The 15,861-nt window shown below is 38.8% G+C and overlaps 1 protein-coding gene across 1 annotated transcript in view; it reads right to left on the bottom strand.

Annotated features, from left to right (window-relative positions):
• The window catches only part of sdk (sidekick cell adhesion molecule), a 385,895-nt gene that overhangs the window by 24,318 nt on the left and 345,716 nt on the right, over positions 1-15,861 (bottom strand). The window contains exons 25-32 of the mRNA XM_071691428.1: positions 14,189-14,404; positions 13,724-13,952; positions 9,317-9,511; positions 7,974-8,138; positions 7,474-7,843; positions 5,283-5,401; positions 1,312-1,471; positions 573-596 (exon numbers count right to left, since the gene is read on the bottom strand). Coding sequence (XP_071547529.1) covers positions 573-596; positions 1,312-1,471; positions 5,283-5,401; positions 7,474-7,843; positions 7,974-8,138; positions 9,317-9,511; positions 13,724-13,952; positions 14,189-14,404 — 1,478 coding nt within the window. The remainder of the gene's footprint in view (positions 1-572; positions 597-1,311; positions 1,472-5,282; positions 5,402-7,473; positions 7,844-7,973; positions 8,139-9,316; positions 9,512-13,723; positions 13,953-14,188; positions 14,405-15,861) is intronic.

Raw genomic sequence — 15,861 nt, forward strand, 5'->3', positions numbered from 1 at the left:
AGTTCCAAAAATATCATATGGTTGCAAGGCATGGGCTATAGATAGGGTTGTACAGGGTAGGGTGGATGTGTTGAAAATGAAATGTTTAAGGACAACATGTGGTGTCGCAGAAGTGCAGGGCAAATTTATGGTAGCTACTTCGTGGGCATGAAGGGTCTTAGACTTTGTTGAAGCAGTGTGTATAGTGCTGAGGGGATGGCCAATGTCGATATCATAAATGGGAGGATTTATCTCATGTTTGTGTGATGAGTGTAGTTTCAGATGGGTGCATATCTGAGTTGTTTAATGCTTGGTGAGTCATTGTCAAAGGTACTTTTTTAAGAAGTGGGGGTTATACTAAAAGAAAAGAGAAAATAAAGTCTTCCTTAACTCTTTAGATATACATTTGTATATGAAGATCATTAGATGAAACCATTTACTTGTTAAAACTCAAAAGTCACAAAGTCTTTGCCCCCTTTAAATGATATCCTGTGGATGCCCATGCAATGGAAGCAATGAAAATCATAAGCAAGCTAGCAAGCAAGCAAGCAAGCAAGCAAATTTGGCTACATCACCAAACTTCCTATACTTACACATCTGCCATTCTAAGCTGGCTGCTGTTGGGCAGGCGAGCAGGGTAAACATACAAAAGAAGAGAAGAAAAACTTAGAAAACCACCACCATATACAGCCATGATGAACCTAGCTACAGTGCAGTGCCTGAGAACTAATGCTTTAGGGTATCCACAAACACTGTAATCATAAGATAGAGTATACCTCTTGATCACTGGAATCCAAGGAATCCTGAGTTGATCACTCAAACTTTTGGAACCTTCATTATAATGACCAAAGGGATTAACTCTATTTTTGACCAAATTTGCAATTCTAAAGAAAACCTGTTATTTCATGCATACTGAATATAGTTACCACAAAGATGCCAAAGGAGGCACCTTAACTTGAGAACCAAGAATACTAATGTATGTTCACAACTATTCAAGAAAATAAATTCATATACAGTGCTCACAAGAAATTACTCTGTAACTGGTGCAAAATCTTTCAAAGAACAAAATGTCATAAACAAATGAGTGATTTTTCAAATAAACCTGACTCTACAGAGAAAGAGTGCAATGCATTGGTTTATGTCAGGCACAATCATGATACTTCCATGCTTGTAAAATCTAAGCAAAGTTATATTAATTGGCAATGCAATTTTGCATCAAGATTATAAATATACAATTCAAACAATGTATTAAGACATAAAAATCTAAATTTTCATTATCCTCCTGGGTTACATTTACTACTTTCAAACTAACACAATATCAAAATTTCTTACCAATTTTCTTAGCCTCGATGTAATAACCAAGGATTGAGCCCTTTCCAGAATGGCTGTTCCGCCAATGTAATGTAACACTAGATACTGTTTTGGTTAGTGTTAAGTCTCTTGGGCGAGCTGGAGATCCTGGTTGAGGACCTGTTGTCACATTTGCTTGTACCTAAAAGTAATTGGACTAATATAAAAAGCATGTTCTAAAGAAAATAAAATCTATAATAATAATAATAACAGTAATACAGTATGCATAAAATGTATGCTGAATAAAAGTGTCATGCATTTATGGCAAGGAATTCTGCCATAAATAATACATGATACATTATATCCTGACAAACACCTAATATCACTCAAAACATACACCAAAATTTTCCACTACATGTTTTTAGTGCTTTCTGTTCATCTGGGAAAACATAAATAAATATAGGATGATCATCACACAATCACACAATAAGACATGCTTATCTAAATTAACTTTGCTCAGACGTTTACTACTAATACTCTCGACTGAAAAGGACTTGAGTGTGAATAAAAAAGAGATGATACAATGCAACAGAAGGGAAAGAAAGACAAGATGAACTGTGTGTCAAAGTGAAGGGAAAGAATGTTGAGAAAGTGAAGTGCTTTGGGTGCATGGGAGTGGACGGCAGACAAAACTTTTGGAACTAAAGTGAGTTACAGGGTGGGAGAGGCAAAAATCCTTGGCTCATTGATCAGTTTATGGAAAGAGATGGATATGCTGAAGGAATAGCAGTCCCAACAGTGCTGTATGGATGTGACTCTTGGTCCCTGAATGCAAAAGAATGGAAATGGGTGGACATTTTGAAAATCAAAAGTCTCAGGACAATACGTGGTGAAAGGCAGGGTATGTAGATCCTCTTCATCAGTCTTTCTTCACTCATCCTCTCCATATGTCCAGACATTTTCAGCATATCTTGGTCAGCCTAGTCAGGCTATACTTACTACCTTATGTCTTTCTCACTCTCATTCCTTAGAAGATCATCCCACCTCCCACCACGTGGTAAGTCAACTACAGATGCTCCCAACATACGTCCAAGTTCCATTCTGACTGACCGGCCATATCTCAAAATGGACATATGTCGGCATGGCATGTAGAATTTATACACCTGTACAGCATTCTTTTATCCCACTCAATTTCTATTATGATTATCTTGTTTTATATTATCCAGCTTTATTATATGATTCTGTGATTATTTTACCTTTAAGATTCTTTAGTTCATGGAATGATTCATCCAAACTTTTAATGAACTTTTCAGCAGCTCCTTCATCAGCACTCGCAGCTTCACCTGTGACTTGAATGTTGAGGAAGCTATATCTGCTTTCAAATCTACTGAACTATGAAATGCTGTGAAGTTCTCAATGTAATCCTCTCCCGCTCACTCCTTCATGGTCTCAAAAAGACTTGCAGCCTTCGCCTGAATAGTTAGTAAGCTTAGTGGTACATGTTTTTGAATTTGAGCTTCCATCCACAGCATTAACAACTTTTCCATTTCATGGATGGGCCTTTGTCGTTGCTTTGTTATTATTGTAGACTTCATACCTGCTGATCCTTTCACTGGTTCACGCATTTTTTCTTTGTCCTTTAAAATTGTGAACATCACTGAATGGAACATCATTGAATGGGAAAACATGCAATCACATCAAGTTTTTATCCTCATTCATGTTAGGCAATTACCTTCATTTCAATTCCAAGTCGAGCATCTGATGGGCTCTGTTGAATGTGTTTGATGATAGAGTGGCAGATATAGGGTGTTTTGGTTGAGGTGGTGTGCAAAGTGAGAGGGTTAGGGAGAATGATTTGATAAACAGAGAAGAGGTAGTAAAAGCTTTGCAGAAGATGAAAGCCGGCAATGCAGCGCGTTTGGATGGTATTGCAGTGGAATTTATTAAAATAAAAGGGGGACTGTATTGTTGACTGGTTGGTAAGATTATTTAATGTATGTATGACTCATGGTGAGGTGCCTGAGGATTGGCAGAATGCTTGCATAGTGCCACTGTACAAAGGCAAAGGGGATAAAAGCGAGTGCTTAAATTACAGAGGTATAAGCTTGTTGAGTATTCCTGGGAAATTATATGGGAGGGTATTGATTGAGAGGGTGAAGGCATGTACAGAGCATCAGATTGGGGAAGAGTAGTGTGGTTTTAGAAGTGTTAGAGGATGTGTGGATCAGATGTTTGCTTTAAAAATGTAGGTGAGAAATACTTAGAAAAGCAAATGGATTTGTATGTAGCATTTATGGATCTGGAGAAGGCATATAATAGAGTTGATAGAGATGCTCTGTGGAAGGTATTAAGAATATATGGTGTGGGAGGCAAGTTGTTAGAAGCACTGAAAAGTTTTTATCGAGGATGCATGTGTGCGAGTAGGAAGAGAGGAAAGTGATTGGTTCTCAATCAGGCGGCACGGGTGCATGATGTCTCCATGGTTGTTTAATTTGTTTATGGATGGAGTTGTTAGGGAAGTGAATGCAAGAATTTTGAAAAGAGGGGCAAGTATGCAGTCTGTTGTGGATGAGAGAGCTTGGGAAATGAGTCAGTTGTTGTTCGCTGATGATACAGCGCTGGTGGCTGATTCGGGTGAGAAACTGCAGAAGCTGGTGACTGAGTTTGGTAAAGTGTGTGAAAGAAGAAAGCTGAGAGTAAATGTGAATAGAGCAAGGTTATTAGGTATAGTAGGGTTGAGGGACAAGTCAATTGGGAGGTAAGTTTGAATGGAGAAAAACTGGAGGAAGTGAATCATAAGGTGGGGGAGGGGGCAAAAGTTTTGCGAGCCTTGAAGAATGTGTGGAAGTTGAGAACATTATCTTGGAAAACAAAAATGGGTATGTTTGAAGGAATAGTGGTTCCAACAATGATATATGGTTGTGAGGCGTGGGCTATAGATAGAGTTGTGCAGAGGAGGGTGGATGTGCTGGAAATGAGATGTCTGAGGACAATATGTGGTGTGAGTGGTTTAATCGAGTAAGTAATGAAAGGGTAAGAGAGATGTGTGGTAATAAAAAGAGTGTGGTAGAGAGAGCAGAAGAGGGTGCTTTGAAATGGTGTGGTCACATGGAGAGAATAAGTGAGGGAAGATTGACAAAGAGGATATGTGTGTCAGAGGTGGAGGGAATGAGAAGTGGGAGACCAAATTGGAGGTGGAAAGATGGAGTGAAAAAGATTTTGAAAGATCGGGGCCTGAACATGCAGGACGGTGAAAGGCGTGCAAGGAATAGAGTGAATTGGAACGATGTAGTATACCGGAGTTGAGGTGCTGTCAATTGACTGAACCAGGGCATATGAAGCGTCTGGGGTAAACCATGTAAAGTTCTGTGGTGGCCTGGATGTGGAAAGGGATCTGTGGTTTTGGAGCATTATACATGACAGACAGAGATTGAGTATAAATGAATGTGGCCTTTGTTGTCTTTTCCTAGCACTACCTCGCACACATGCGGGGGGAGGGTGTTGTTATTTCATGTGTGGTGGGGTGGCGATGGGAATGAAAAAGGGCAGACAGTATGAATTATGTACATGTGTATAGGGGATAGGGGAGAAAGAATACTTCCCACGTATTCCCTGCATGTCGTAGAAGGCGACTAAAAGGGGAGGGAGCGGGGGGCTGGAAATCCTCCCCTCTCGTTTTTTTTTAATTTTCCAAAAGAAGGAACAGAGAACTGGGCCAGGTGAGGGTATTCCTCTGTTCTTAACGCTACCTCGCTAAAGCGGGAAATGGCGAATAGTTTGAAAGAAAGAAAAGAAGTATATATGTATATGTCTGTGTGTAAATATATGTATACGTTGAGATGTATAGATATGTATATGTGCGTGTGTGGATGAGTATGCATATACATGTGTATGCGGGTGGGTTGGGCCATTCTTTCGTCTGTTTCCTTACACTACCTCGCTAACGCGGGAGACAGCGACAAAGTATAATAAAATATAAATAGAATAAAATAAATATTTTGGAAAAAAATTACCTCTGGCCCATAATCAATGGTCTGTGCTCTGACACTAAATTCATACATGACCTCTTCTTCCAACGAAGTAACAAGTAAATACGATGTTGTTACTTTCTGTTTTACTTGCTTACTGAAGTCTGAAATCAACAGAATAAAAGAGTTAAAATCATTGTTTGAAAGTGAAATTATTAAATATAATAATAATAATAATATCTGAGTCTATTCTTATTCTAAGATTACTGAGCTGTGAGCTACTCCTAAGATATGAAAGTAGCAAATGCTTCTTAAAGAAAAATGAAATTTCCAGAGAAAAAAAACCATCCCTTTGAGACACTGCAAAAGCTGATCAGTACTTCAGTATTCAGGCATATCACTTGCACAAAAGCTAATACATAAAAGTGGCTATGCCTCCTTATGGCATTAATTTTTCAATTCTAGCAAATACAAAGCCAAGCTGGCTAATATAAGTACCATACAAAGTGTTATATATAATGAGCTGATCAAGCCCCATGCAACATTGCTAGCAAGCACGTTCCTACCTTTTCACTGTAAACCTAACTAAGCTACAATAAACTGAGCTCTCAGCATGAGGTATCCCAAGGATACAGAGAGATGCATTTCTTTTCTTCTTTTCTTTCATACTATTCGCCATTTCTTGCAAGCTAGCAAGGCTACCGAAAACAAATGAAAATTTGCCTCATTTGTGCACTTCCACTTCTGATTAGTAATTAATAATAGACCAAAACCAGTGACTACCCTCCATAGCCAAGCCTTGCAAACTACTCCAAGGTTTACCTTTACTTCTTCATATGCCCTGGTTCAAACATTACAACAACCTCCATATACATCAATCTAATTCAATCTACCCCATGTAAGCCCTTTGTCTTCCTAAGTGTTCAGGCCCTAATAAAACAGAGCCTCCATCACTCCAACCTTCCATTTCCTCTGTATCCCCTTCCCTGTCACCCCCTCCACTCATAAGTTCCCTTCGTCTTTCTTCACTCATCCTCTTCATTTGTCTGAACCAGCAAAACTTGGTATGCTCTTTCAATCTGAATGCAATTACAACTCTCTCTATCACTGTCATTCCTTACACAATCAACCCACATCACAACGAACATCATTTCATTTCAAAATTGTCCACCCTCTTGCTTTCTTCTGAATTCAAGGCCCAAGACCTACATCCATCCAAAACTGTCTAGACTATTATGCCCTACCAGGCCATGACCTTTCCTTACGCATGATTCTTAATGAATCCACTCTTCCATCTTATGGCGTGCTTCAGTCCTCATAGTTCTATCTATTGCAATGTCAACAAGGGTGCCTTAAGCACTTCACCTCCTCCAGGCCTTCCCCATTCAAATTACCTGTTTCACCCATCAGATGTGCCTCATTACCTTACTTTTGTTCACAATTGCTCTTACCATTCTCCTTTAACACAATCTCCCAAATTGTCACAAGCATATGGAGTTCTCCTACGAGTCTGTCAACTGGAAACAGTATTTTATTCATTTCCAATGCCCCCTTAACTCTCTGCACACTGTAAAAACACCAATTGCTTCCATCACCAACATAAACAGATCAAACAATGGCAGTGACATCATTCATGCTTCACTCACATCCACGACTGTTCCCCTCACAAATATGCAATACTCTCCCAGCAAAATTTCCTAACTATATTGAGTAACTTTCCATTTGTTTGATTCTTCATGGTTAGGGATATATGCTAGCCTGTGCTGGCATACTGGTGGCTAATTAAAAGAAAAATCAGCTGTTCATGACTGGCCAACAATTGGTCAACAAAACAAGAAAAAACATCATTTAAAGAAGATATGGCCACTTTGTTTTAGCATGGTTTTCATGTATCTAACCTAAACATGACATCTCCAACACAGAGTTTTAATAAACATTGATGTATAAGTTACTTCTCATGGTCTGGATGGATCAAATATGGGATTCAAACAAATCTGAAATGGTAAAGTCAACACTAGAGTAAAGAGACTAGGGATACCTGCTTTAGGCAATTTAGTTTCCAAATTACAGCGTATTCAGCTTCTGAAAGAAAGCACCCTTTGCATTTGTCTCTGATGCTTTATATTCAGCAAAGAGATTACATAATAATATCTATATAAAAATTTCAAATTTGCATCATAGTGTGCAGGGACATTTGAATTTTTCATTTAAAAGTCAAATCCATAACCTAACTTACTCTCATCAGGCCTGGCTGTCTCATATGTGACAAGATATCCAACAATATCCCCATTTGGTCTTGCTGGAGTATCCCATACCACTTTCAGACTATTCATTGTAATATCAGTGAAGCTCAGATTGGCGATAGGTCCAGGAAGATCTTCAAGTGTCCTAGCATGAGCTGGGGATGACTTGGGGCCATCCCCAGCTGGATTAAAACACAAGATAGTTATAACATAACGCGTATACATTTCCAGGTATAGAAGCTCATAGCTTGTCGTTGAGGCACCAACTACTTCAATCTCATCAGAGCCTTCTGGATCCCTTTCACTTCTATAAAAAATCTTGTAACCAAGAAGTTCTCCATTTTTGTCTTGCTCCTCAGGTGGCTGTTAAATAAAGTTAATAGAATTTCAGTCAATCTGCCAGGTAATATGAATGTAAATTCATAAAATTGATGTATACAACAAACATTAGTACTCCATTCAAATCTGGTTTTCAAATTTTTCAGTGACATACCTCCCATGAAATTTTTATTTCAGTTGATGACAGGGCTTCTGCTAATACAATCTTGGGATGACCTGTGGGAACAGCTTCTCCCACATAAACAGTAATAGGAGCAGATGGAGGAGATTCTCCCTGTGCATTGTATGCTACTACCAAAACCTCATAATTCGTATCCATCTGCGGAAATATTAACTATATCAAAAGCAGAAAACCAGAATGGTTACCAGAAAGACTGGCCCTACCCTTGGAATCACTACACCAATAACCTGATTTATGAGAAGGTTCACTTTCAGAAAGATCTTTCATACTTAGAATTTTCATGTACAAATGCAGATTTTCCAAATGACTACCAATATAAATCTTAATTAACTATGTAACTCTAGGAGTCTTTTTACAGGAATTCTGCAAATTCAAAGCTGCACTACATCCAGCAGCAGGAAAATAATGGAATTCTTTAGAGTGAGAAGATCCCTAATGAGATTGTATCCCTTTCCATCCAGTGATAATGACATAACCTCACCAAAGGTGACTTTTCTCCCTTGGCATAACGATATAAGGTAGAGTCCAGTAATGCCACTATCATTATACATCATTATGAAAGATATGTCTCACAGGAGAAAAAAAATTCTCAAAAACATAATGATACACAATATTTCTAAGCCTATTTTCACAGGAAACAATAGGTAGGTAGTAGTTGATGGGCAGCCAACAACCAGGGAGGTACATTACCAGTGCTACCTGCCTGGGTATCAGGAGGGTTAGTAACAGCTGTGATCTGAGCTACCACTTCGGAGGTTGTCAACTTGCACTCTTCTAACCCAGGTAGCTGTTTTTTCTTTCTGCCTCACTCACACATGGACTACTGGCATTCTGTCCATAAAAAACAATCTCTCCTCGTCATACATAACACTTAACAACACTTAACTCACGAAGCTCATTCTTCATAACTAAATTTTCCTGTGGTAGGTGGCTGCCTACCTACTACTAGTAGTAGGTTGGAACAACAGGCAGGAGAACTAGTAGAAGTAGTAGGTTGGAAAATTAGATAGCAGTCAATAGGAACACTAGGTAGAAGACTCTGGAAATACTGTGCCAGAGTTGCCCTCTGCCAAAGCATAAGGGCTAAGAAGCATCACTGGAGTGCCCTAGCTATAAAATTCTGTTGCCATGGCCATCTCCTTAAGGGAGATATAAACAGATAGAAATGCCTTACTTATCACAAAGGATAAATGTTCAAAATATATGCCAAAAAAATCATGTTATTTTCCAGTCACATAAGTGAAGCACCTACCAAACGCCTCAAAAACTGATATATTATAAAAATATTCACCAAATGAACTGTAAACAGCACTTACCTGGAGATTCTCTAGTACAACTTCTCGGGCCAATGTATCCTTTAACTCTTTTTGCTGCATACTAAAAGCTGTGGGAATTGATGACATCTGACGATATTTTACCCTGTAGCCACCTGTTTTTACATCACCACTCCATGAATTTGGAAAGAGGGGTGTCCACTCCACCCGCACACTCTTAGTTGTTATAGGGATAACCTGTTAAAACCAAAGTTGTAAGTATGTTATTGATGAAAATGATACGTCACCTTTCTATATAATGCAGAACTGAATGAAAATCTAAGCATATCTGGTTTATAAGTACTAATAACCACAAATATCCCTGTGACAAAGTGTTCTGAAAAATTTTAGGCAATAAATCAATTCATCATTCACTGAAATTATTTCTATACTTGACTGCTGTTTTCTGCATTAGTGAGGTAGCACCAGCAATAGATGAAGAAAGGCCAAATGCGGTTACATTCATTCTCTAGCTGTCATGTGCAATGCACTGAAACCACATCCATGCCTCACAGAGCTTTCAATGGTTTACCTTGGACACTTCACATGTCCTGGTTCATTCCACTGACAGTATATTTTAATTTCCTCTATCCCACGCACTCCTTTCACCTCTCTGCACTTTTAGGCCCCAATATTTCAAAATCTTTTTCATTCCATCCTTCCATTTCCAATTTTGTTTCTCCATTCTCATTGTCTCCTCTACTTCTGACACATATACCCTTTTTGTCAGCCTTTCCTCACTCATTCTCTCCATATGTCCAAACCATTTCAGCACACCCCTTCTGCCCTATCCACCACACTTTTTATTACCACACATTCCTCTTACCCTTTCATTTTATGCACTCAATCAAACCACTTCACATCACATACGTCCTCACACACTTCATTTCCATCACATCCACCCTCCTCTAAACAGCCTCATATCCATCAATGCTGTTGGGACCACTATATTTTCAAACATACCCAGAACTTTTGCCCCCATCTCAATCACCCTATAACTCACTTAAGCTTCCATGGTTCCATTTGCTGCTAAGTCCGCCCCCAGGTATATAAAACACTTCATTTCTACCAGTTTTTCTCCATTCAATCACACACCCAAATTAACCTATCCCTCAATCCTGCTGAACCTAATATCACTGCTTTCATTCATATTCACTCTGAACTTCCTCCTTTCACACACTCTTCCAAACTCAAGTCACCAACTTCTGTAATTTCCCAATCTGCCACCAGAGTTGTATCATCAGCAAACAACTGACTCATTTCCCAGGCCCTCTCATCCCCCAGAGACAGCATACTCGCCCCTTTCTTCAAGACTCTTGCATTTGGAACTGAATTTGTTCTATGTTCTCTATTAGTGGTGAGTGGTTTCCTCTGTTTTTCTTCAATTCATACAGGCTGTGATATGCAGGGTAAACTGTGGGTAATACTGCTTTCTAAGAACTTGTCAAATATACTTCATGCTGGCTTGGTTGGTGGTTTTGATGAAGTGTGAGATGACATGGTCTGGGGATAAATCATTTATGATGAAGTTACAGAGTTTGATTCTAAGTACCGTGCCAATGATGGTCAATCTGCTTTCTTATACTTAGTGTATCTTTATGGTGGCTGTATGGGTTGGGTGAGCTTAACGAAGTGTTATCATGGTGGGTAAATGGTTACTAGGAGTTTGTTTAGTGTGGTCCATGTAGTCCTAGTGTACACTACTGGTGTGAAAAATGTAATTTCTGGTGAGACTGGCTGCAAGAAATGGTAGGAAGAAAGTCTGTTACCAATGCTGAAGATACTGAAAACATGTGGTTGGTTTACAAGTTGTTCAACTTGGCTCCACACAGATAACTCTTAGGTGTGTTGGTCATGTTTTGTAAATGAGGAGTGAACTATGGACAGCATGCAGTGTGGGAGCATTATCTATCTGCTGATTCTGTAGTAAGTATCCAGTATTTTTATTCCTATGGACTGTATTTTAAGAGTGTTCTCACTACTGTACTTGTTACGCATTTTGTGCATTTAGTGATGTCGGTGAATGGGATGTTGTGGTATACAAGTGTTATCAGCCTTACACTTTGTTCATGTTGTCTGTCTTGTCTTAGGGTTGTGTAATAACAGGAAGGAAAGAGGGTGGATCTACATTTAAGTCTGGATTCTTTGATGTGGGCAATATGTATGTCGTGTTCTTTAAGTAGGGTGAATGTCTTTGCATGTTTGCTTTGTAGAGTTTTGATCAGGAGTTAGCTTATGAAGGTTGGGGATGTGTATTTTGTGCTGTTGCCTGTGTGATTTTTTCAGTTTGCTATTTCCTGCTTTAGCAAGGTAGCATCAGAAACAGATGGCCGAGTCTTATGGAGATACATCAGGAACAGATAGCCAAGCCCTTGCGGAGATATCCTCACCTAGCTCCTACCTTTTATCCTACTTTTGGAAAGTAATATTGCATGAGGGAAGGATTACCAGCCTACCACCCCACCCTACTAAGTTGCATCTCATTACATGTGGGAGATATTCTTTCTCCTTTAACTCCTGTAATTACTGGTATCTACCTACACTGTACAAGAAGGGAGTTCCACACTTGCAGGGTCCTAACTCTTGGATTTTCTCTTCTCTCATCCAATCTTTTTAAACTTCTGTATGCTGTCCACACTCACAATCTCCCTAGTTTCTTCCATTCATCCACTGCTCTCATACAAAAGTACTCCTTTACATCTTTTCTAACAATTTTCAAGAACAATTTCATATTATGGCCTCTGGTTGCTTTATCCTTGCAGCTTTTGGTGAACTGTTCTCTGCCTACATTATCAATTTGGTTTTATAACTTAATCCTGTGATCAGGTCACTCCTTACTTGTTTCTCTTTCATATCAGACAAATCTAAGACCTCTAACCCTTCCCTAAATTCAGTTCTCTTAATTATGGTACCATCTTTGTTGCCCTACTCTAGACCTCTCTTAGTTCTTTGTGCTTCTCAAGTTAGAAGACCAAACCTGAGAAATGTATTCTAGATTTGGCCTAATGTAAGATGTAAGAGCTTGCTAATTACCTTCTTAACCATATGCTTGAATTCTAATATGCGTCAATAGAAAATCTCTCTCCTTTACTCTTCTCCTATGGTGAGACTGCCAACATATTAGGGAAAGTCTCAACTCCTAAGACCCTCACACAGTTCCCTTCAAATCTTTCTTACTAGCTATTAATCATACTGAGGCCCTTTTCTGTGTTCCATCATCTACATTCGTTCAGGTTGAACTTCATCAACCACCAATCAGATGAACTTTGGAGTATGCCTAGGTTTGGTTATAGGTTGATGCAATCTTCTTCACTTCCCACATGACCCTGGTATCATCTGCAAACATGCTCAGGTGGGAGTCCAACACTTCTGGTGAGTCATTCACACAGACAAGAAAAGAAATGGTCCCCCCAAAAATACCTTGCAGAACACTACTGGTGATAACCCAATTTTAGATAGGTCCCTTGATATCCATTCTTTGTTCTCTTTCACTAAGATAATCTTCCATCCATCAAAATTTTCTACCCTTTATTACTATGTGGAATAGTGTCAAATGCATTCTAGCAGTCCAGACCCACACACAATCAACCCTTCCTTCTCTTTTGTATAAAACAAGAGATCAGTCTCTCATAGAAATCTGAAAGGTTCATTACATATGATTTTCTATCCATGAAACTGTGTTCTATCTATCTTAGATAGTTCTCCTTTACAAGAGTCCTTCCTCTTGCTTTCTGGTTATCTTTTCCAGTATTTGACAGACCATGCTCCTCAGAAAGACAAGTCTGTAGTTTAGTATATGTTCTCCCTATTTCCCTTCATAAAAATAAGTATGACATTTGCCCTTTACCATTCCCTTGGCACTTTACCTTTTTCCTGTGACATCTTGAACAACACTTCTACTGTAACTGCACACATATTCAGCACATAAGAAAAAAAAATCATCAGGACCATGAGCCTCAGCTTTCTGCTTATGTCTCCTCTAGATACTTCAGTGCTTTCTATGATCTCTCCCAATTCCATCTTACTGATGCTGGGGCTAACTAACTTCCACTATGGAAGGACTTTTGAACTTTGTCATTCAGTTCCTCACATATCTTCAGATCATCCTCAAAGCCATTCCTTTTGAATTCCCTTGCCTTTTTAGGTGCTCTTAAAATGACAATGCAAGTACATGTGCATGTGTGTGTAAGTTGTGTAAGTTCATATTCACTGTAAAACACTAAGCATGAGTTAAGAATGTGTGTACCAAAAGTATTGGAAAAAGGGTTAATGATGATGGAAAGATACATAAACAGACAGACAAATAGATACTAAATAATCTTTTCTGTAATCCTTAATAGCGACTACTCCTTTTCACTATGCCCTTTGAATGTTCTTACAGTACTTGACTCTTCTAAGTCCTTTGCATACCTTAATATCTGTTGGGGGTTCAATAGGTGCAGCTGGCAGAGTTCTGACTTCCACACTACTGTCACTCCAACCACTTGCCCCAATGTCATTTGTGGCTTGAAGCCGGAACTTATAAGCAGTAAATGGTTTCAGATTTTGAGCAGTATAACTGTTACTAGAGTAATCTATTCTTTCATTAATGGCTTGCCAACTACTACTACTACCTTCAGTGTACTGGACTGTGTAGTATCTGAAAAAGTATAAAATAAAAATAATCAAATAAATTTTGTGGTTTAATCATATTATAATGTGAATTAGCAACTCTTATACAAGGTTATATAGAAGTGAAAAAATCTCAAATTGTAACCAATATACAGAACTACAGAACAGACATCTATTGAGCAGCACAAAAATCTCCACAGGCAGTAATTTTGATAAGCTAGAGAATTCTCCATATTTGAATAGTTACAGTAATATCTAACTCACCTGATAGGAGCAAATCCATCCCTGCCAGGATTCCACGAGAAAGTAATAGATGTAGAAGTGATCTGTGAGTGCGATATAGAAGGACGAGATGGTGGTGCAGGCAGTTCCCTGTTATTTGTTGTATATACAGGAGCTCGCAAAGCTTGCCCATAACCTAGTCGTGTACGAGCACTCACAAGGAACATATAGTAGCTCTCTGGTTTAAGCTCAACTGCCCTATAAGAATGAGTAAAAAAAAAAAAAATTCAAATAAAAAGTGACATCAACAAAATGTACTAAGATCCCCAAGAAAAAGTCCATGAAATCAAAGTGAGCTACAAATAAAATTCTGCCATTCACTCAAAACCATGGTTCAATAGTGTTCAATAAAAATGTTCTACAATGTGGTATGGATTAACAGGAAGTTGTCCCCACAGAATACATCATTTCTGATAAGCACAACAAAGGAGTCAATAAATTGCCTACCCTAAAATCATCAATAAAAAATTTCTTAAATCACTTTGGAGATGAGGGGAGAAAGAAAACCAACCACACATCCCCTGCATTTCAAAAACAACTAAGCAGGGTGGGAGCAGGAGGTTGAAAACAAAATAAAAGAAAAGTTTTTACATTTATCAGCAAACAGGTAATTTGGAGAGTAAGCGTGTATAGAGAGAACTTCGAGGATGTGGAGTGTCTTTGATACCTGGGAGTGGATACAGCAAAGTATGGAATATTGGGAGTTGAATTGAGCCATAGAGTGGGTAAAGGGGCAAAGGTCTTGGGTGCATTGAGACATGTGGAATGAGAGGCCACAACCCTTAAGGGCAAAGATGGTACAGCAGTCCTATTGGTACTGTATGAAACATACAGAAGGTGGATATGTTGGAAATGAAATGTCTGAGGACGATACATGGTGTATGGAGAGTTGATCGAATTATAAACGATAGGGTATGAGAGGGGTGTGCAGGATGAGGAATATGTACGAAAGAGCTGAAGAGGGTGTGATGAAATGGTTTGGACATATGGAGAAGATGAGCAGGGAGAGGAGGATATTTTCAAAAGATGATTTCCCTCAAGTTTGCTACTAACAGAGAATGCTATGCCCTCTTGCTTTGTTGTTTTTCTGTCTTCTTTAAAGGTCTCATATTATTCTAGATATGATCGCTCTTAATCATATCATTTATCCATGTGTCAATCAGGATGATAAGCACCATACTGTCATCTCTTAGGAGCTGATTAAGATAATCAGTTTTAGCCCTAGAATTCTCGGTTGCTATACTTTCTTTTTATACATACCTCTCATTTTCCACATCACTGAGATAGAACCAAGAACAGAAAAAGATAATGGTCTCATATGCTAACATTCAAACTTTAAATGCCATGTACAATGGACTGAAACCAGTGCCTGTCTATGCTTTGAGTATAGCATTTTCCAAGGTTTAATACTCTCCTTACCTTTCAATTTTAAGTTTATACCTCCCTACAATCTTGGCTGCATTGTTTTAAGACTTTCTGGTTTTTATTTCCAGTTCTATTAGCACTTCTGTTAAAAAACATTTTGTATGCTTGCATGCTGTAGTTCTTATTCCTAGTAGTTGGCTGGCAGCCAATGACCAAGGAGGTTCACTACCTGTACTGCCCGTCTAGATATTGGAAGGATTAGTGACAGCTACATAGTGAGCCAGCACTTC

Source organism: Panulirus ornatus, chromosome 50, assembly GCF_036320965.1.
Source record: "Panulirus ornatus isolate Po-2019 chromosome 50, ASM3632096v1, whole genome shotgun sequence".
NCBI classification, from domain to species: Eukaryota; Metazoa; Arthropoda; class Malacostraca; order Decapoda; family Palinuridae; genus Panulirus; species Panulirus ornatus.